The 22,522-nt window shown below is 50.0% G+C and overlaps 2 protein-coding genes across 3 annotated transcripts in view; one reads left to right on the top strand and one right to left on the bottom strand.

Annotated features, from left to right (window-relative positions):
- Positions 1-216: 216 nt before the first annotated feature.
- Positions 217-12,392, top strand: LOC144175399 (uncharacterized). Its single transcript, XM_077704481.1, has 2 exons — positions 217-4,412; positions 12,172-12,392. Exons 1-2 carry the CDS (start codon positions 374-376, stop codon positions 12,390-12,392), a joined length of 4,260 nt encoding a protein of 1,419 aa, XP_077560607.1. The 5' UTR covers positions 217-373.
- A 757-nt stretch (positions 12,393-13,149) lies between these two features.
- Positions 13,150-22,522, bottom strand: part of LOC144173398 (retinaldehyde-binding protein 1-like) — a 45,038-nt gene continuing 35,665 nt past the window's right edge. For both annotated transcript variants that reach the window (XM_077701844.1, XM_077701845.1), the window contains one exon: positions 13,150-13,437. In XM_077701844.1, the coding sequence (XP_077557970.1) occupies positions 13,195-13,437 (243 nt within the window). In that variant the 3' untranslated portion in view covers positions 13,150-13,194. The remainder of the gene's footprint in view (positions 13,438-22,522) is intronic.

The following is a 22,522-nucleotide window of genomic DNA, read 5'->3' as shown; positions in this document are numbered from 1 at the left end:
TCGATAGCGGACGGAGCAAGGCAACATCGCTACACCGGTGACTGCGCTCGGGTGGCCAGTCGCAACAGTGGATGGCAGCTGCGGGATCGACCGGCAACGGCTACTACCTGGTGTGGTAAGCGCTCGACGTTTTCTCTCAGTTCACCAGACTTCTCTAGCACAGGTTATAGTAGTTTAGAGAATGGCTGCGTAAAGCACTGTGTATAGCTTTGATTGTTTCATGCCTAGAGAGTGTGTTGAAACCAGAGCTAGTGCCGAGAGGTAAACAAAGGAGCGTAGAGAATTACTTGCGCGTGCCTTACTAGTAGCTCGATGGTATAGGAGCGGCAAGGGAATTCTAACGCGGGTAAGCAGCAAGAGGCCAGTGCAAACGATGGAGGACCTTAAAGTGAAGGAACTCATCGAAATTTGCGAGGAGCTGAGCCTTGACTTAGGCCGTGCGAAACGGAAGCATGCGATCCTTGAGATCATGCGGAAGGAGAAAGTGACGGCTGAGGAAGTCAATGAGGCCAGGGTTGAAATCAAAGAGCGCCGTGAGCGCGAGGAAGCCGAAAAGAAAGAGCTCCGCGAACGCGAGGAAGCCGAAAAGAAGGAGCGCCGTGAGCGCGAGGAGGCGGAAAGTCGGGAACGCAGGGAGGAAGCCGAAAGACGGGAACGCAGGGAGGAAGCCGAAAGACAGGAACGCAGGGAAGAAGCCGAAAGGCAGGAACGCAGGGAAGAAGCCGAAAGGCAGGAACGGGAAGCCGTAAGGCAGCTCGAGTTGAAGCGGTTAGAGTTCCGGCAGGGCTCGCCGGCGCCTAGCGTAGCTTCTCCAACGGCTCCTGCGAACGGTCCGAGAATTCGGGACCAACTGCCTCCGTTCGTTATTGGCGAGGACATGGCGAAGTACCTCGTTAAGTTTGAGCACGTTTGTGAGCGAAACGATATCGAACGGTCTCTGTGGGCGCAAAACTTGTTAGCCCTGCTTCCTGGAGAGGCATCGGACGTGATAACGTGCCTGTCGAAGGAGGCCTTCGAGAGCTACGACGAGGTCAAAGAGGCTCTTTTGAGGAAATACAGGTTGTCGCCTGAGGCTTTCCGACAGAGGTTTCGGTTCGCGAAAAAGGGCAATGAGTCGCATATAGACTTCGCATTTCGTCTGAAGGCTGACCTAATTGAGTGGCTCAAAGGCGAGGAAGCCTATGACGACCGCGACAAAGTGGTTGAGTGCATAGCGCTTGAGCAATTCTACCGCTGCGTCGAAGACGACGTCAGGTTGTGGCTGCAGGATAAGCTCCAAGAAGTAAAGCTTAACAAGGCAGCAGAGTTAGCTGAGGAGTACTACACCCGCCGAAAGTTGCATTATAAGGCGGTGCGCGTTGAAAAAGCGCACGGTAAGGACGCTTTTAGGAAGAAGCCTGAAGAAGGGAAACAGCTAGAGCGTCGCAGTTTTCGAAAAGACTCACCTCCTACGAAAGAAACTGTTGGGGAAGGCATAGATGAGTCTCGAAAATCGAACAGCGATGCTAAGCAGCGCGCGGATGCCGCCCGGGCATTTGAGTCGCGGAAGCAGATAACCTGCTACAACTGCAAAAAGGAAGGGCACATCGCGGCAAACTGTAAACAGAAGGTTGCATTCGCTACGATCCGAGAAACCGAAAAGAACATGCGGTTGCTCGAGCCCTACATGCAGGAGATAAACGTGAACGGCAAGAAGTGCAGAGCACTCAGAGACTCCGCAGCAACTATGGACGTAGTCCACCCGTCACTAGTTTCTCCAAACGACTGCACAGGAGAATGCGCGTGGATAAGGCAGGTTGCCGAGGAGCAGAGCGTTTGCTTGCCGATTGCGAGGGTCGTCATTGAAGGCGGCTTTGGTAAGCTTAACACCGAGGCGGCCGTGTCCGCAGCGCTCCCCGAGCATTTCCCTTATCTCTTCTCTAATAGCTCGGAGCAACTGCTCAAAGAACAGGGAAAATCGTTCTTTACCAGTTTGGCGTGCATGGCACTCACGAGATCGCGGGCGCGGAAGCTCTCCCAGGAACTTGACACTACCCCAGCGAGCGAAACGGTAAAGGCGGGGGAGAAATGTAGCCCGAGCTGCGAGCCGACCGCACACTCTCGCGATAGGTTGGTTGAACCGCCAGCGGCCGAAGCGGATTGCGTCACCCCTTTCGGCGGAGAAGCCGAAGCGGCGCCGCCGTGTGAGGCGAACGATACGTTGTCCCCAGTCTCCGACAGCTGGCATGAGTTAATCAAGGTGGATCGAGCAACGTTCATTCGAGAACAGCAAAATGATAGCTCGATAAAAGCCTTGCTGGAGAATGTGAAACGGGGCGCAAAGAAGAAGAACGTTTCATTTCATGAGAAGTCCGGCTTGTGGTACCGCAGTTACACGGATGCCAAGGGTCAGAAGTACGAGCAGCTTTTGATCCCGGAAAAGTATCGCCGTCAGCTACTGGAACTCGCGCACGAAAACGCGTGGGCAGGGCACCTCGGTCTGAAAAAGACAAAAGCTCGACTTGCGCTAGAGTACTACTGGCCTAGATGCTGGAAAGACATCGAAGGCTTTGTGCGCTCTTGCGACACATGCCAAAGGGTCGGCAAGAGTACGGATAAGTGGAAGGCGCCTATGAAGTTGGTACCAGTCATAACTGAACCATTCCGTCGGCTGGTGATCGACATTGTTGGGCCTCTGCCCGAGTCCGAGAACGGCTGTAGGTACATTCTAACCGCCCTTTGGGTCGCGACAAAGTTCCCGGAAGCAGTGCCACTCAGAGAGCTCAATTCTCCTCAAGTGGTTGACGCGCTCCTTTCAATATTCGCTCGTGTCGGATTTCCTGCTGAAATTCAGTGCGATAACGGTAGCGTCTTCACTAGCTGCCTAACCTCGACTTTTTTTGAAAGGTGCGGGATCAAAGTGGTGCACAGCTCTATCTATCACCCGCAATCCAACCCAGTGGAGCGAATGCACTCAGTGTTAAAGCGAATACTGCGAGCCCTCTGCTTTGAGCGAAAACGTGATTGGGAAGCATGCGTACCTGCCGCTATGTTCGCTTTGAGGTCTGCTCCACACGAAAGTACGGGGTTTAGCCCTGCGGAGTTGGTGTACGGCCGGAGTCTCAGAACCCCGCTGCGAATGCTGCGCGAGTCTTGGGAAGGTTACAGTGAGGACCCAAACGTGGTGGAGTACGTTCTTAACCTACTGCAGAGGCTCGGGAAAAGTAAAGACCTTGTTGAGAGCCACATGAAGGCGGCACAAGCATTGTCGAAGGCGTACTACGACAAGACGGCTAGGAAACGTACGTTCGAAGTGGGTAACCTTGTGATGCTGCTGCGCCCTTCGAAGAAAAATAAGCTAGAAGTTCATTGGGAGGGGCCAGCAAAAGTAGTGTCGAAGCTATCTGACACAAACTACGAAGTAAAGCTAGGCAAACGGCAGAACAAAATCTACCACAGCAATTTGATGAAACCCTGCATTCAGCGTCATGCTGTGGTGAACATAGCTTTGAATGCCGAGGGTGAGGAAGGCGCAGATACTCTGACCTCTGCGGACCTGAAGGAAGGCACTTCGGATCTCCTGCGGGAGCAAGTGAGGTTAGAGCCCTCTCTAAGTGAAGCGCAAAAGAAGGACTTGGAGAAAATAATTTTCGAGTTTGAGGATGTTTTCTCTGATCGGCCCGGAAAGACTACGATAATCGAGCATGACATTGAGTTAACGCGGGACGAGCCGGTTCGTAGCAAGCCGTACCGATGTTCTCCCGTACAGAAACAGATTATGGCGGACGAGATCAAGCGCATGTGTGACCTTGGGGTCATTGTCCCGAGTGAGAGCGATTGCACCTCCCCTCTAATACTAGTTCAAGTACCTGGAAAGGACCCCAGGCCGTGCGTCGATTACCGGCGCCTCAACGCGATAACCCGAGACCAGACGTATCCGATTCCGAACCTCGAGGAGCGGGTGGAGACCGTATCCAAGGCGAATTACATTTCCACACTAGACCTCGTACGAGGCTATTGGCAAGTGCCCCTCTCTGAGCGTGCCAGCAGATACGCTGCGTTCGTTTCCCCGTTCGGAACATTCCGTCCCGTCATGTTGAGCTTCGGTCTCAAGAACGCGCCGTATTGCTTTTCGAAACTAATGGATCATGTGCTTCGCGGCCTGTCAGAGTACGCGCTCCCTTACCTCGATGATGTCGCCATCTTTTCGAACACATGGGAGGAGCATGTAGAGCACTTACGAGTCGTGCTGAGCAGGCTCAAAGAAGCCGGCCTAACAGTCAAACCGTCGAAATGTCACCTAGGTTGCGCCGAAGTGACGTACCTAGGACATGTAGTGGGGCGCGGCCGACGCAGACCGTCGGAAATCAAAGTAGCCGCGGTTCTAAACTATCGCCGACCAACGACTAAGTCCGAGATAAGGGCTTTTTTGGGTTTGGCTGGATATTACCAGCATTATGTGAGAGATTACTCCACACTGGCTAGTCCTTTAACTGACGCTCTCAGAAAGACTGAGCCAGTAAAGGTAGCATGGGACAGCAAGAAGGAGGACGCGTTTCAAACGCTCAAACGAGCGCTGAGCGAGGAGCCAGTCCTAATGGCCCCCGACTTTTCGAAGGGTTTCGTGATTCAGTGCGATGCGAGCGATCGTGGCATGGGAGCTGTACTATGCCAAGAGGATGCGAATGGCCGGGAACGACCAGTTTTGTACTTAAGCCGCAAGCTAACTTGCAGGGAAGAGGCGTACAGTACATCCGAAAAGGAATGTGGCTGCGTCGTGTGGGCAGTACAGAAGCTGGCGTGCTATGTAGCCGGTTCCCAGTTTGTTGTGGAAACTGATCATTGCCCGCTAACCTGGCTAAATAACATGTCCTCTAAAAGCGGTCGTTTGCTAAGGTGGAGTATGATACTCCAGCAGCACAATCTTGTCGTTCGCTACAAGAAAGGAAAGTTGAACGCTAACGCAGACGCACTAAGCCGTGCGTTCTAAGTAAGGCTGCGTTCATCCTCCCCGTGTCTTTCAATTCGCCTCTTCGTGAGCAGCTTTTATCTTAGCAGGTAGATGGGAGCAAAATTATTGCCCTCATCTGCTGCCTCAGTTGATTATTTCCGCACTGCGTGATTTCAAGTAATCAACCTTAGTTATCATTTAATGTCGTGTGTTACGTTGACACTTAGTGTGAGTTCTTTTAAGAGTTTTACGTCCCGCATGGGCCTCTTGGTGTAGAGGGTCAAAATTTGGGGATAGATACCTAGCTAGGAGAGTTTGTCACGCTTTAGAGTCTGGTGTTCTGACGGAGGACAAAGGGTGCTTGCTTGCGCTGGGTGTTGCCTGTTGTCGGTCGGTTCTTTGCAAGCTCCAGAACGATGAGCAACCGGTGCTGAGGACAGACCGAAGGAGCCGGACGAAACTCGTCGACACACCTGGCAGCACGGCGAGGTACCGGTGATCCAGACCTGGCAGGCGGTACCCGTTCATGGAGAGGGACCTGGTGGAGTCGCCCTTTTCCTGGGGCACTGGAGGTGCACCTGGATGAGCCTGGCGAACGAGCGCGCCCAGCATCCGAGCCACGTGGAGGCAGCTCGTCTTCACGGCGCATTGTCTGGCGGCGGGGGTGCTGTTGTGCCAGAGCGCCTGGCCCAAAGGCGTTGCACGAGGCGACGCGCCGACAGCGAGGCTGAGTCACGCCTCTCCCTTTGTCGCTGCGGCGCGGCCGAATCCTGCATCTCGAAACGCTGCGGCGCGGCCGACTCCTGCATCTCGAAACTCTGCGGCGCGGCCGAATCCCTCAGCGGAGAACGACCCAAACAAGGGCATGTCGCTACGCCCGGAGGCGAGGTCACGGAGACGGCGGCGGCATCGCTCTCCCTTTCCCCATCGGCGGCGCAGCTGACTCACCGCTTCGCTACCATTCGTCGGAATTCAAACTTCAGGCAGCGAGAGCCCTGATTGGAGCTTTTCAAACTTCTCGGGGCCACAACGAACTTCCCGGGCTATAAAAGAAGCTCGGAGGCTCTCATCGTCGGCTTTCCTCGGCGGCTTCTCTCCGGCACCAGTCTCTTCGGAAGCACCGAGTGAAAGGGTGCTGTCGCCTTTGTGCGAATGATGTAACGTTTGCTTACCCTGTAAATACTGTATATAAATGTTACTTCAACTCTTCGTCGGCTCGAGGACTTCGTCGCTCTGCTCTGCGCCGCGTCGATAGCGGACGGAGCAAGGCAACATCGCTACACCGGTGACTGCGCTCGGGTGGCCAGTCGCAACAGCCCCTAGGGCCAATCTGCCTACCGTCCTCTGATTTACTTCCAAGCCCGCTTGGGTCTCTGGCTTCATGCACAGAACCGAATTAGCGAAAGTTAATCCTGTACCATGACCCCTTTCCAGACTCCCCTTACCACCTCGTATTTGCTGTATCCCCAGAGGGCTCTATGCTTCATTATAGCCGCGCTCTGTCTTCCTTTCGTCTTAAGGTGAGCCTCATGCGCCTGCGTGTAATCTTCGCTGTTGTTCAGCCATACTCCTAAATATTTATACTCTTTCACCAATGGTATTTCTACTTGCTGCACTGATACTGTTTTGTGCTCCTCGCCGTCATTAGATACCATGATCCCCGATTTTTCTCTGCTAAAGGATAGCCGTAGGTGCGTCGCTTCTTCACCGCATACATCCATCAAGCACTGCATACTTATCCGGTTGTCCGCCATCAACAATATGTCGTCTGCATACATTAGTCCCTGGACGCGTTGTTGCACCACCTGCCCGTTTTTAATGTAGGATAAGTCGAACCTTAGCGTGCTGACTTCTAGCTTCCTTTCTAACCCCGCCAAGTAGATCATGAACAGCAGCGGAGAGAGAGGACATCCGTGTTTCAAACCGTTGTAGGTGTATACAGGCCTATTGTCTGTTACCCCCTCCCACACTATTTTCACTTTGTTCTTCCGGTATATCTCCCTGAGTAAGCTAATGAATTCTGCCCCAACTCCCTCGTCCTCCAGGATACTCCAAAGCCGCTCTCTGTCTACATTATCATACGCCGCTTTAGTGTCCAGGAAGGCTAACCACAAAGGTCGGTTTTGCAGCTTCGCCACCTCTATGCATTGGCTTACCACGAATAAGTTGTCGTCTAGTCTTCTGTCATTTCGAAATCATTTTGAAGCTCCCCTAATATCCTATTTTTTCCACCCACTGTTCTAGTTCGAACTTCGCTGCCTGCATTGCTAACCTGTACAGCACTGACGTGACGGTTACTGGCCTATACGACCTCGGGTTTGTCCTGACTCCTTTGCTCTTGTACACTAAGTTCATCCTGCTCATTTGCCACGCGGTCGGTATTGCCTTTTCTTCTATCCTTGTTCTGAGGGCTTGCAGTAGCTTTTCCTTGCTCTTTGGTCCTAACTGGTTAATAAACTCCATCGGTATCCCATTTGTGCCAGCCGCGGTATTTTTGGGGACCTTTTCCTCTCCTTTTTTCCATTTCAACTTGTCCCATCTATCTTCAGACTTTCCGGCCTACCCGCCGCGACATCTCTGTGTCGCTGAAGGGCCTCTTCATCTACCTTACCGAACGTCTCCGTGATGATTTGGTGTAGGTATGCCAATGCTTCCTCTCCCTTGAGCATCTGCCCCTGCTCGTTTTCTATAGTACCGCCTTCTGTGGGACTCGTACGTTTCCCTAATGCCTGCACATGGTTCCAAAACATTTTCGGCGCGTCTCTACCCCTTCCTCGTGTTTGCGCTACCCATCGCTCGCTGTTCCCCTTTATTTTCTCCTGCACTAATTGCTGCACTTCCTGTTTCATTTGCTTATACTGCTCCCATTTTAGGTCCACCTCCTCCTGGTGTTTCCCCATCCTCTTGGCCAGCCTGTGCTCTCTAGACGCCTGTTTACGCCTCTCTATCGCCGCCTTGATTTCTTTGTTCCGCCAGCTTTTGGGTGTTTTTTCTTCTCCATCGATTGGCCCCCTCTGCCTTAACTATTTTTTCCTGCATAGTCTTGATGAGCCTGTCATATTCCCACTCTTCTCCAGGATTTATTTCTATGTCAGCCTCTCTGCTTTTGGCTATAATCGCAATTTGTTTGCTTTTAACTTTGTGCGCTGCCCCGGTCGACCCGTTTTTTCGCCCCCAGTTTCCCAAAACTCAGGTTTATGCGCTTGTGGTCACTGCCCAGACTGTGGTCCCCTTCCTTATCTGTGGTCATTCCATCCAACCATTCATAAAGTCCCTCTGAAATAAGGCAGTAGTCAAAACTCCACTGTCTTCTACCACACTCCCACGTTATTTGACCCTCGCATTTTTGTTCCCTATTTACAATGAGCAGCTTTTGGTACTCCCACATATCTAGCATTAGATTTCCGTTGAAGTCTGTGTACCCGTCTAGATCTTCAATGTGGGCGTTCGTTTTGTTTTGTTCTTTGCTATCCTTACACGTCCACAGGTAAGACACCCGTAAAGCCATCTCCCTACCCTCCACTATCCCTTTCATCCACACATGTTCTTTGCAGTCTTCTTTCACTCTCTTCCAATTAGCTCCCTGCCGTACAAGCATACCTACCCCTCCGCCTTTTCTCAATCCAGCCGTCCTGTTACAACCTTCCCATACATACTCTCGGATTACCGGAGGTTCCTCGAAGTCCCGTAGGTGCGTCTTGGTCACAGCGTATACCTGGATATCTTCCTCTTCTAGCTGCTTAGTAATCTCCATCCACTTCTCTCTTTTCCTGCCACCCTGCATGTTTATGTACGCGATCTTCAGTTTCCCTCCTCCCTTCTTTACACGCCGTCGTCGTCCCTTTCGTTTGCCTGCATCGATCTGCACCGGCCCCGCTATCTCCCTTTGCTCATTTTATTTGTCTACGCCATCTTCACAAAGGCCTGTGGGCCCCCTAAAAAAGTCACAGTTCGCGCCGCGTGTCGTCTTCCGATGGATGCTCCCACCTGCCCGTTGAAATGCACTCCGTCACGCTGGAACGCCCTTTTCCGGCCCACCCATCGGACATCCCTGTTGATGTCTACGACAGCGAAACTCAGCTCCTTGCCAGCTCCCTTATGTCTCGGTTTACCGCTACAACTTCCCTTTCCCCATGTACCTCTCTCCCAATTATCTCTGGTACTGTGCTCACGACGACCTGCACATGTGGGCACAGCACCCGAAGTTCCTTCACCCCTTTTCTATCTGCTTGCGCACTCCCGTGCCCCTTCCCTGCACAACGTCATTAGTTCCTCCTGCGATAATCACGAGGTTCTTTCCCTGCATATTTTCCCACATTTTATCCTTTGCCTTTTCTAACACTACCCTGACCGTCTGCCGCGGGAACACTCCAACCTGCACTCTCGTCCTCTCTCACCCGGCCTCTAATCTCCATTTCTGAGTACCGCATGTTGGATTCCCCCGCCACGATCACCATGCGCCTTTCTTCCTTTTCCTGACTGCCCCCCGGCGCGGCCACCTGCTCCCGCGCCGGCTGAGTCAGCGCCAGTCCGGGATCGTCTTCCGGCGTGGCGTCTTTGTCCTCCTCCTTACCCTTCTCGGGGTCAAGCACTGCCGACACATCTGCCTCGTGACCTGCTTCATTGTTTGTCGGGATATCACCCTTCGTCGCCAGTTTGACCTCCATTTGCGCCAACCTCGCTTCGGGTGCCTTCCTCTGCTCTTGTTCATCCTTCAACTCCTCCTGTAGCTCACCTACCTAAACTCTGAGCTGCTCCTTTTCTTCCTCGAGCCGGTCGAGGCGGGATGTCGTAAACTCGCAGAAAAGCCCTGTTATTGTACTAGGGGACTTCAACGCCCCCCATCACTTATGGGGATATAAACAAGACTCTAAAAAGGAACAGCCCTCTTCCATGCAGTACAAAATCATTTTTTAATCCTATACAGTGACCTCACCAGCCCCACCCGCCTTGGAAACAGTGTCTCTAGAGACACAACACTTCATCTTACCTTCGCCCGCAACGTTCCCCATTTAAGCTGGTCCCTCCGTACGGTTACCCTTGGCAGCGATCACTATATAATAGAAATCAAGCTGTCCAACCTCCAAAACGGCTCGCAAAATCGGAAAAGCCCACATAACACACTGGGCAGCCTTCCGTAAAGAACCTACATCGAAGAATCGAAAAAAACCTTGAAGCCTGGACAGAAGCCCTTGAAAGTCTGGTCCGAAAGCACACCAGCACTGTCCCTTTAACCGACAAAAACCCAGTTGCAGACGCCCACCTACAGCATCTGTAAGCAGCCCGCCACGGTCTAGTTAATCGTTGGAAGAAAAGGAGTACAACCGGTCCCTCAAAAAAAGAATAGCCGAAAGTACTCAACAGGCAGGAACTTATGCCAAGATCCTCCAAAATGAAAATTGGCGTAGCTTTTGCGATCAACTTCAGGGCACGCTCACTACCAAAACAACCTGGCATATTCTCAGGAAGCTCCTAGGCAACAAAGCACCTCGCAGACTAGGACAGCGACAAATCCAACGTCTCATTATAATTACCACCTCTGCCCCCCCGCCCAAGGGCTGCTAGATTTAATTGGCACCCACCTCTTCGGCCACCAAACAGCTTACCCACCCCCACCTGAACAGGCCTACACTGAACCCCCAAATGACTCACTCGACGCACCGTTCACTTCATCTGAACTACAACAAGCACTCGGCAGACTCACACGCAACATGACCCCAGGAAAAGACAAGATAACCAATAAATTATTCCGCGACCTGGATGACGAGGCCCAATAGGACTTACTGACTCTCTTCAATTATCATTGGAAGCATGGCACTGTACCTCCTCAGTGGCGCCGCTCTGACATTACCCTGATCCCCAAACCTCACAAGCCTCTAACAACGACCAACATCCGCCCAATATCACTGACCTCATGCCTAGGCAAGCTCTTTGAGCATCTAGTACACAACTGCTTGACCACCTACCTGGAAAACCGTGACATCTTCCCCCACACTATGTTCGGTTTCCGTAATCATCTTTCCACTCAAGACGTACGAATTCAAATCGAGCACCACATTATCGACCGACTTTGTAAAACCAACTCCAGCTGTGTCCTGGCCCTAGACGTTCAGGGAGCTTTTGATAACGGCACACACGAGGCTATTTTGCAAGGCTTTCAAAAAACCCACAGCGGCCCGGCCACGTACAACTACGTCAAGGCATTTCTAACCAACAGAACGGCCTCCATCCGTCTCGGACACCTACTTTTTCAACACCGGCAAAAGGGACACCCCAGGGCTCTGTCATTTCGCCTCTATAGTTCAATGTCGCCCTGTTGGGCCTCCCTAAGCTCCTCGCCGAAATTCCGGATCTACATCATGCATTCTATGCAGATGACCTCACTTTATGGACAAACAAGGGTTCTGCAGGGCACCTGCAAGACAGCTTACAACAGGCAATTGATACGACAATGACGTACCTCGCCACTCGCGGGCTTACGTGCGCACCTCAAAAGTCTGCACTTCTTATCCTTCGAGCCCGTACTAGAGGACGGCCCCTACAACCTACTCCGGATGCGACAGTTTTCATTCAAGGTACCCTGTACCTCACGTTTCGACACTCCGAATACTGGGCGTACCCTTTCAGGCTGACGGGTGGGGTGCTGCCCTCTTACCACAACTACACCGTACAGTCACACAACTTATTCATCTCATCAAGCGAATTTGCACCCACCAGCACGGTCTTCGTGAGTAAGACACCCGCCGCCTCATACAAGCCATTCTCATCAGCCGCATCACGTACGGCACCCCATATGTACATCTAAAGCTCCAAGAACACTCCGAGATTGATGCACTCATCCGTCGGGCGTACGAAATCGGCCTCGGTCTTCCTGCCTTCACACCCACCCAGAAGCTACTGCAGTTAAGAGTGTAACACTCTTGCTGAACACCTGGAAGCACAGCAGGTAAACCAACTCTCCCGCCTGGCCCTGACGCCTACCGCCAGAACGGTGCTCCGAACTCTGGATCGACCAACCCCTTCGCCAGCAGAGACACTCCAGCATCTCCCGCAACCTATACGTAGCTTCATAAGAGTAACCCCCATACCGCGCCACATGCACCCAGTGTACAAGGGCCGCCGTGAAGCTCGGGTCAATTACCTCAACAGACGTTATTCTGGCCAACCAGACAGCAGATACACTGACATCGCGCACTGCATTTTCACATCTCGTGCCACCCTGGCAAACACGGTTTCTACAGGTGCTATACTCATCTCGGCCACTTTAACTAACACCACAACCGCAACAGCAGAAGCAACCGCCATAGCCCTGGCAGCCACCATCACTACAAGTACGGGCCATCTCACCATCCTAACAGACTCTCAGCAGGCCTGCCGCTACTACTTTCTTGGCCGCATTCCCTACCAGGCTCTCAAGATACTTCAATCCCTCAAGACTCCCCCAACCATCCAGATAGAGTAGACACCTGGGCATGCCTTCCTATCAGGGAATGAAACGGCACATGCCGCTGCCCGTGAACTCATTTTCCGGGATTCCCGTCCAAAGACAGACGACTTGGCATCCGCACCATCCCTCCACCGTCTGCCACTCAGATACACCGACCTGCTTTCCCACTACCGCCACACTCGTTTCCACTACCCCCCTCCCCACCCGTCGCTCACTATAGCTGAGGCCCGGCCGTGGTGCCGGCTACAGACAGGCACATACTTCAACTGTACCGTACTGTCGCACATCTCCCCTACCACATTCTCCTACTTCTGCTATTCCTGCAACCTCCCCGCCACAACAGCCCATCTCGCATGTTTCTGCCCGCACCATCCCGATCCCCTCCCTTCCCCATCCCCTGATCGGTGGGAACGCGCACTGACCAGCCTGCACCCGGAGGACCAGCAACGCCTGATCAACCGGGCCACCCGGGCTGCGGAAGCGCGCGGCTTCCTGAACTGAGGACGCGACCTACCTTCTTCTTATTTGTTTTGCTCAATAAAACGTTTTTCCTCCTCCTCTTCCTCTTTTGCAAGCCAAAGGTGTTGATCAATTGTGGTTCTTTCCTCTTGCGCCCTTTTATTACTTTGAAAACAGCTTTGTAGCTGCGTGTGTGTTCTGCACGTCATGAACACCGTACGTCATGAGCTCTTCAAACTTACCGTACCAAAAGGAACTATCCCAGGTTGGCTCCTCCATCCCACGAAATCGCTTTTTTTCCAGTTTATTATCATGCAATTTTCGCGTGTTTACTCCATAAAAAGCACTTAAGAACTTTTTACATATGGGTCATCTCGGAATCCGTCATATCGTCAACTGTGGGTACAGCGGACACAGGATTCCTTTCCACATTCCGATAACCGCAACGACTTATCTCCTCAAAGAACTGCTTCCGGCCCTGCAGTTCTCTCTTCATCAAGTCGTAGTCGTAGCTTTCGAAGCTGCCTCCATCCTTTTCGGGAATAAGGTCATCAGGAAGGACTTCCCGCTGTTTCTTTGTGTCGTATCCCAGAATATGTGTCTGAAAGTGACACGTGAAGGCGCTAACATTAGTCTGGGAATAAGAATGTAAACAATTTTATTGAAAAACTCCAATAGGAAAAGCGTGTCAAAACAATTTTATTGAAACCTCCAATAGGAAAAGCGTGTCAGAACAATTTGATTGAAACACTCCAATAGGAAAAGCATGTCAGAACAGGTAATGTCGCTTCTCTGCGTAAAGTTTTGTCAAGAGTAAAAAATCGTGCTCCGGTTCGGCGCAAGAGCGATAGCTTCCCTGAAACAGGCATTGCCGGAATACTGAACTGCGCACACGCCGATAGTAGTTTCTGTGGCCGAACAGACGTCAGTACTCAGTATATTGGTGGATAAATTGTGGCGCTCATTTATGATACAAAAACCGACAATAGAAAAAAATTTCTCCCGTATCTGTTTGCTTCGCTGCAATTGTCATCTAAAGACTAGCCTACTGCTGCCCTTGCCCCGTAACTCCCTTTTCCTTTGTTTTCCTGCCTCAACTTCCACTCTTCCGATTTCCCCTCGCTCTTTCTGCGGTGGATGTAATATGGGATTTATTAATTCACAGCTACTTCGATGCACTCGCTATCCTGGCGCGCCATCGGTTCGGACACCACGTGCCCCTGTCTATATCTGTAGTTTTGTTCTGCTTGTTAGAGCTCCATGTGACATATTTTCTTTCTCTGTTTGCTTTATTCTCGCCCTTCTTTTACGTAGCTTTTAAACGTTTTGCGTTTTATCATATAGTATTGTAAACAACAACCCAGTGCGTACTCGTGATTATAGACGCAGGTACTCTCGGTAATGTGCCTGTATTTGCACCATGTGAAACAAGAGAAGAGACGAAGGGCCGTGACGCCCCGGTGATGAGATGGTGTTCTATTTAAATAGATGGCGACGAGAGAAAGACGAAACAGCTTGAGCTAGAGGTGCTCACGTGATGCCGCGTATCGGCGATAAAGATCTGATCGGTGCAGTGATGAAGATTATGAAGTTCCTACATCTTCAACAGCGATAAAGAAGCCGTAGTCAGTCCGCGCTTGCAGTACGTATACCCTTTGGAAAAATTTTCAGGCCAGTCCTAAGTCTTGTAGACACCGAAAAATTCAAAGAATAAGCTTGCTCATTAATGGGGAAAAATATTTTATGACAATAAGAAAGAAAGGTGTTTTCTCTAGCTTTCCGGCATTTAACGTTTCAGTCTCTCTCCGGACATAAGTTTGTACATTGAATTTTTTTGCGGCATGCGCACTTTCGGCTTGGCGTACAAAATTTTTGTAAAGACAGTACATCGAGTGCATTCCTGTCAGATCCGCCGAGGATATGGGAAGGCCGAACTGCCCCATGGGCCATTTATTGGGCACATAACGGGATGTCGGTGCAGATGATGTGGTCAGGCTGAAATAAGAAGCAAATCTTCGACGCTTTTGAACAAAGAATGGTATTCATGAAATTTACATACATGTCCGTGTAAAAACTGTTTCTTAGCTCCTTCATATCCCTTAATGCGACTTCGTACTTTCCTAGTTGAGCTGGCATTGTGAGATACATTGGGGTTCCTTGAGCAATATCTGTCGCATACTGTTGTTTTTAGAATGCGCTGTGTTCGCGCAACGGCAATCTCTTGAGTATGTATCTCTAGAACGTCATGTTACCGCTATTCAGTGTGGTGCGTTGCTTGTCTGTTAGTTGCAAGCACTTGTGTTTTATCTTGGCCTTTCAATATTACATGTGGCACATTCTTTATCTGATGCTCGAGATATTCGCTATACGGAGATTGTGCCGGCACTATGGGAGCCCGAAAACAGCATGTCTTTCTCGGGGCTACTTCGGTAAACTCTTCAAATGTACACAAAAGGAAGAAATTTTCAGTTTGAACATCAAGCGAAGCGAACGGGAGTGTCGCATTATCACGTTGTTCTTGCGGTGAGAAATAAGATGGCGGCGAAGTTTCTGGCAAGACGGCTTGTTTATCAAAACTTTTCAAATCACTTCATTTGCAGTATTCTTCTTTCAACATTGAAAAGCATTTGAAGTCTTGATGAATTTGATGACCTTATGATGAGTCATTGCTGTTTGGTGTGGGCTTGTCCTCCTTCATTTAATGGTATAATCGCATCATAACATGAATAATTTCGTCTTAATATTCGAGTTTGTGGAAAATACCTCGTTTAAGTGGTCGATAGCGATTAACAGTTCAGTTTCCTCGTTTAACAGTGGGAATCCAATTTTACTTTGCCCTAACTGGCACAGAAAGCTTGTCGACACAACTCAGAAATCACTGCTTTTCACGGACAAGCCTAATGTTGCATTTTCTTCTGTGTAAAGCACGCGAGCTAGTACCCTCACTTTGTCTCTTTTTTACTTCAGTTTCTTAACGTGCATCCTAGGCAGACCGAAACTCAGATCGTGTTGCAGAGGTATTACTTCTTTCGTTGCGTGATGCCCTGTGGCATTCCCCTCAGGGTATGTGAAATCCCTCCCTGTACCCACCGAGGGAAATCTTCGGACGTGAAGGTTCGTTGTCGCTCGTTTCTGCCCATCGCATCCGTCGAATCTGGGTAGCACCAACATGAATCTGTCCATCAAAAAAGTCCGTCTTCGGCTTCATAGCGGCCCTGCTTCAAAAGGCCAAACTCAGGAAGACTCCGAATCATAGGATGGCCTTCACCCCGGGTTTCTTGTACCAAATTGTGATTTAGGGGAGACGAAGGGCCGCGGCGTCCCCGTTGGCGTACTTCCAAACTCTTCGTTGATTGATTGATTGTGGGGTTTAACGCGCCGACGCAACGCAGGCGATGAGGCGCGCCGTAGTGGAGGGCTCCGGATTAATTTTGACCACCTGGGGATCTTTATCGTGCGCCGAAATCTCGTACACACGGGCGTTTTTGCTTTTCGCCTCCATCAGAAAAGCGGCCGCCGCGGCCGGGAATCGAACCCGCGACCTCGTGCTCAGCAGCGCAACGCCTTAGCCACTGAGCCACCGCGGCGGGTAAACTCTTCGTTGTCCAGAGCCCCCACGGGACATGGCTGACCGCGCAATCCCTCGGAAGGAACATGCCATTACACGCTGTTACCGCGGGAGCGCACCCACGCGGCGGTGGCTCAGTGGCTAAGGCGTTGCGGTGCTCAGCACAAGGACGCGGGTTCGATTCCCGGCCGCAGTGGCCGCTTTTCTTATTCAAGAGAAAAGCAAAAAAAAAACGCACTTCTGTACGAGATTTCGGCGCACGGTAAAGATCCCCAGGTGGTCAAAATTAATCCGGAGTCCTCCACTACCGCGCGTCTCATCGCCTACTTTGCCTCGGCTGGTTAAACCCTACAACCAATCAAATCAACAGCGGGAGCGCAGGAAGGGTTGGCTTAACTATGGCTGGGCTTTCGCTTACTCTTTCATTTATTAGCATCACCGCACCCCATACCATTAGAACAAACGAGCGATTACACGCTTTGACTGCGGAAGCACTCTGCGACGCGCATTGGTTCGGTCGGTGGCCGAGGCGGGATTGGTGGCGCTTCCCTCGGCGCCGCGAAACAGCACGGAGAACATAATTGAAGGTCAGGGGGGCGCTACCAGATGTTTCCTGTGTTTGTACCTGGCGCAATTTACTTCGTACAAAACATGAGCAGCAATGCAGATAACTTTCCACTAATGAGCAAGCACTGTCACGCCATCTGTCGGCATTTGGCTACCATATACGTTGGGTTATTTTGCATCGTTCCTTTTCGACCATGATGTGCAACGACACTGTTATAACCATTAAAAGACTTAACGTCGCTATGTGGTTTTGTGCGAATCCATGGCGTTACGCAGTTCGTTTGTTTTCGTGTTAGTTTTCTCCACGCTTCGGCTTCTTTTGCGGTGCATTTTTATTTGTCTGCTTTTTGGATGGTAAAGAAAACTCATAAATAATGCTGCTTATGTACAAAAGCATCCCTGATGTGGGATTAAAGAGCTACTAGGTGGTCCGCTGTATATGTACCAGAGCGGAAAAATGCCTGGCGATTATGTATAATAGCTTGATACTACAGAAAATACCTACAGAGGCTATTATCTTTAAAAGACTTTTCATGAGAAACTGGGCAAAGCGATCGGCCTACAACTTGTTTCACTAGCTGAGTGTTCCGCCTCCTTTAAAGTTGGCATCACACTATCCTCTTTCCTTTCCTTTGGATACTTCCTTGCACTGGAATATAGTTAAGGCACAGAAAAAATGTTTCAGGTCTGTCATCGTTCAATTAAGCGCTTAATTATGGTACATGCTATTCGGTGAGCACGTGATTCTGCTTTCCCACAAATGGTAAGGACCACTTTAAGGTCGTGCATATGGAAGCGATTTTTATACCGTACATCAGGCTGCCTTTTGTTACGTATAATTTTTTGTTCCTCTGACATCTTGTTCTAACAAAATTGCATGAATAGTGAGCCAAGTTTGATGCATACTCAGAATGATCACAAGAGCATTCGCTTGGTTTTTTAAGCTGTCACTACCTGTGCTAACCTGAGGGCGCGTAGCAGTGTTGTTTCCTCGAAGTGCTTTAATTCTTTTTTATACTTTCCGTGTATCCTTGTGTGATACGATCAATGAAACAAACGTATTCCAGCTTTGTCTCTTTGCAGTACGACAAGTCCGTCTGTCATGGGCCTTCACTCACTTGAAAAGCAATAGAGTTTCGGTCGTCGGCTGCCTGCGCAGGACACCCGACGCCTTATTCTGTTCCTCACGGGCATGTGCAATCATCATTCCACCAACGTTTAGGCTTGACAATCGTACTGAAAAAAGGTCTTAGGGATAAAATTTAGTGCCGCTTCGGTTATAAGGGTGGTCAAAATCTCTGCAGATTCATCAATAACAAGACTGTTTACAAGTGTGTAATCAAGATTAGAGAGTTCCTTGAATTTTTCCTAGCCGGTCGCATCATCCTTGAACTTCTCTGGGTGCCGAGTGTTGGCTTAACTGCCTAAAAGTTTAAGGCTAATCGGAAAATGATAACTTACGCAGAAGTTGTTTATAACGTTCCACTAGATTGCTAGAAACTGAACTGCAGGATGAATAGCTAGGTCTATGAAGGAGTAATTTGCATCTGTTGTGTTATAGTATGTTGGATCCTTATTCATTCAGTATGCAGGCCCCTCAAGGTACAGAAACTCTTCAAGCAGAATTCCTCGAGCACCAGTGCGCACAGACCACCAGAGTGAGTGGTGAGCATAAATGACGGTGAGCGCGACCACAGGCGGCGCTGCGAAGCGCGCCTCCGTGACGTCGGCTTAGGGATTCTCGTATTTGTCGTCTGCTTCACTCGGACTCGCACTCCAAGCTGTTTCTTTGCGCTCGGTTGACGTCTGATGCTTGTCTGCCGCACACTTTGCGCGTGTGTAACTTTTTATCGTAATGATAGACTTCAAATTGCATTCACTAGCTCAAGGCGTGATTTGAAGTACACTTTTAGATACCGCTGCGGAAGAAACATTGCCGCCGTCGCCCCATTCTTTGCGAAGCCGGTAGTGTGCGGAGCGCGAAGAGTAGGAGCTAGGCGTCAGCTTCGTATTCAGCAATCTTTGGAACAAAGGGACCAGCCAGCTGCTAATAACCCACAACAGCTAAAATGCAAGACCAAAACGAATTCCAGCCCTTCGGGGCTCTCCGCTTTGGCAGAAGGCATTTAATCTCATGCATAGGAAAACAGTTTCCGCAACCCACCGAAAACTCTAAAGTATTGTATCACATCACTTTATGTTGTCACTATGCCGAAAGTATGGCGACACGCATTTTGGGCCACAAAAACGGTCGGTTGAGTTCCAAATAACCTACTGTATGTATAGGTGCGTTCTGACTATATATCAGGCTTCTAATCAGTATGGAGGCTTATTGAGCAAAACTACTCACGTCTAAGGTAAAAATACAGTAACACCATGTTTGTTCAGACCTGGAGGGATATTTCGGTGCATGTCCCAGAGCCATTTCTTTGCAATATTCAGATCGTGTAAGTAAAACTACACTGATGAGGAGAAGGAGGAGGAGCAGGAAGAGGAAACTCTTAACAGTGAAATCTAGCTGGTTAGTGGTCGGGGTCCTCAGTTCAGGACAAGAGTAATTTTGATACAATTCATAGTACGCCATCCAGAGTAGGCCAGGATTTGTTCTTTACACCTGGAAGGGTTGGAAAACAATGAAGAGCTGCTTTGACATATTGAATGGTTTTGATTCTTGTTTACTGAAAACCGTCACGTATAGTATTTATTGCATTTGTGAGCGAGTATATGAAGCCGTCATTACCGTAATCATGTCATAACTGTTCGGGTTGAGAGTGAGTTCGTTATTATAACGATGGTTAGTATAGAAATTCGGGGCACAAAGGCCGCTTCGAGTACACTGGACAACGTTGCCTGCGCGGTTTCGCGGTGGCGTAGCACAATTAAACTTCCTCATTGTATTTGCGCGTGAATAAACAACGCACGCTGCGGATATGCACCTTCTTGCACGCATCCGCGTAACGAAAGCCAAGCCAATTTGCGAAGAACGGTATCTATGCGTACAGCCTGAAGAAAATATTCACGCAAACTTTGTCAGTCTTGAAAATTTCCTTAAACGTACTAATAAGACGTTTGTGGCGGTGCAGAAAAATAGAAGCATTGGACACAGAAAAAAACATTCATCTGATAGAAGCCAACAACAATGAAAGGAATAGAAGACGGCCGCTTTATTTGCTGCCGTGCGATCGGCGTGTAGGGGACCGCTGCTTAGTGCGTAGCATTAGACCGTTGAGTCTTCATAAATGCTTCTCAAACATACTTTAGGGAAGCCTACGCACTTTGAATACTTATCGAGGAGCCCTGAGCACTGAACCTCGCAAATAAGCTAGAAAGGACGAGTTAAAGACGATTGTCTCATCGATGCTCTGAAGAAAGTTGTTCTCTTTCTCTTCGTGTGTCGCGAACTTGAGCGGGATACAGCTTGAAATTATTCAGAGTTGCCAGAAGCTGGCAAAAATTACTGGAAATTTTTGAATGCACTAAAACATCAAAACCGGTGATTCCGAGCACAGGCGCTGCTGCTCCTCACAAGCGGAGTGTAGCAGACGACAGCGGCGCGAGTCCCTAAGCTGACGTCAGAGCCAGAGGGCGCCACTCAAACATCGCACCGCCAAAAGTCCCCAACTAACAGATAGGGTTCTGGCGGGTGATAAATCAATGTTTGAAGCTTCATACCGGAGAGGCCTCTGTCTGGAGGTAGGTACAACGAGCACACTGACTGCTTCCAGTATATTAAAGAAAATGGCTCCTATTACTACAGCCTCTAGATTGGTTGGTTGGTGTAGACGCAGGCATAGGATTGACTTTTGTTCTACAACTCCAACTCATTTAAGGAACTGCATGCAACCTTGCACGAACTGTCTCTGTTTTTTATAAATACAGAATAGTTTTTAAGAAAGTTCATTTGGTTCGGCCTTGGGTGAGATTATTGCTGCTACGTGATACATATTTGGTGTTGTGATAGCAATCCATAGATATCTAAATTTTTGAAAAGGCCTCTACAGTTCCTGAGAATTGCGTTTCAGCAACCATCAGCTTACGAAGTAACAAGCATAGCCATTAGTGCTGTGCTACCATCCTCGCGCGCTGATGACACCCGTCCAGGAGCCGTGACCCTTGGTAGCTTTTGTTTCGTCTGATCAATAGACGTGCCGCACTCTTTCGACGTACCGCGCTCAGTGTTGTGTCCATGGCTTCTTGCGAAGCTTCGAAGTAGGGCTAGGCCAGCTGTTTCAGGCACCAAGCCTCTGGGCGGACGCCGACACAGCAGTGCTAGCTACGAGCGTAGGGTGGCATCAGGGGTTGCCGGGGCAACATTTGGTGCTTATTTGGCAGCTTGGGTGGTGGCCGTAGCCACCTGCACCGAGGACGGGCGTGGCGTTTGTTGAGGTATCGCTGAGGCCCACTCAGCGCCGCATTCTTCGCGGGGGCGTCTACAAACCATTCGCAGATGCCCTCTTTCAGGTCGGCATAAGACACAGCGTGAATTCATTTCCGCTCCCCGCTTGCAACATCACTCTCTTAAACGGCATCAATTTTGTTGGAATTTTCCACGATGGTCGCAGAACTCGACTGTGCAATGATATACTAGCGCCCAATGTCAATCTTCTTGATCTTTTTCCGAACTTTATACAAAACGTTCTTCTAGGTTTTGGTAGGCTTTGCTAACTTTTGTTGGGTTTAGGGATGCTTTTCTAGGCTAAGTTTTCAGGGGTGAGGCCAATTTTAGCCAGATTTTACTAGGCCGCTCCGGTCGGTCCCCCACAATGACAACCGATCCCAGAGGAAGAAAAGCTTCGTCGACCCGCAGCTGCGCTGGTTCTCTAGCATTTCGCCATTAGTGCAAGCTGCGCCAATTTTCTAATATCGGTGCTGTTGTACTAGCAGTAGGCTCACCATTGTGGAAAAAAAAACGAATAAAATGCGGAGCGCTGGCGACCTTGTACCTCGCGCCTACCGCCGAGCGTCCTCCACACGCTTTGTAGCTCTACCATAAAAAAACCCTCCAGCGGTGTCGTCAAGCGCTAAGCTGCATGCAAAAAAAAAAAAACTCGAGCACTAATGCTAAAGATGAAACGACACCCCGCCTGGGAGAGGTAACTGCGGGCACGGCATTCTCTAGAAGCCATTATGGATAATTGGGGGCATGGCCACGAGTGTGCCACTCCTTCTCGAAATGACTTGCAGATCCCGCCAAAGCTGCCTCGAGTTGATGACGAAGAGCTGGTGGAAGTCTACAATGCTCAAAACTGCATCCATCACTGGCCCCGAAGAAGACGATTATCTCTTCGATGCATATGACGACAATTTCTAGTACCACATCTATGCAGATAAACAATGCTACTGAAGCTGAACTGAAGGGCCGGCAATGCTCGCCCACAAAAGCGTCGCCATTCAAGACTTGCGTGCGAATGCAAGCTTACGTGATTTTTTTAGCATGCGGCCGCCCATCGGCTGAGCCCTGCTACCTCTCTTGTTGCGCCAGTAGACCTCGTTTTATTCCGTGCGTTCCCCGAGTAAAGTTGAGCCAGGCTCCGAGAGTAGCTCTCGACTC

This window comes from Haemaphysalis longicornis, unplaced genomic scaffold (genome assembly GCF_048455015.1).
Source record: "Haemaphysalis longicornis isolate Haplotype H1 unplaced genomic scaffold, Haemaphysalis longicornis Haplotype H1 scaffold_3, whole genome shotgun sequence".
Taxonomy (NCBI): domain Eukaryota; kingdom Metazoa; phylum Arthropoda; class Arachnida; order Ixodida; family Ixodidae; genus Haemaphysalis; species Haemaphysalis longicornis.
The sequence above is the reverse complement of the archived record's forward strand: the minus strand, read 5'-3'. Positions and strand labels throughout refer to the sequence as shown.

Coding starts and splice junctions, on each gene's coding strand:
- LOC144175399 (XM_077704481.1), top strand. CDS start 374: ATGGAGGACCTTAAAGTGAAGGAACTCATCGAAATTTGCGAGGAGCTG. Junction 4,413..12,171: donor CGAGATAAGGGCTTTTTTGG/GTTTGGCTGGAT, acceptor CGGTTTCTACAG/GTGCTATACTCATCTCGGCC.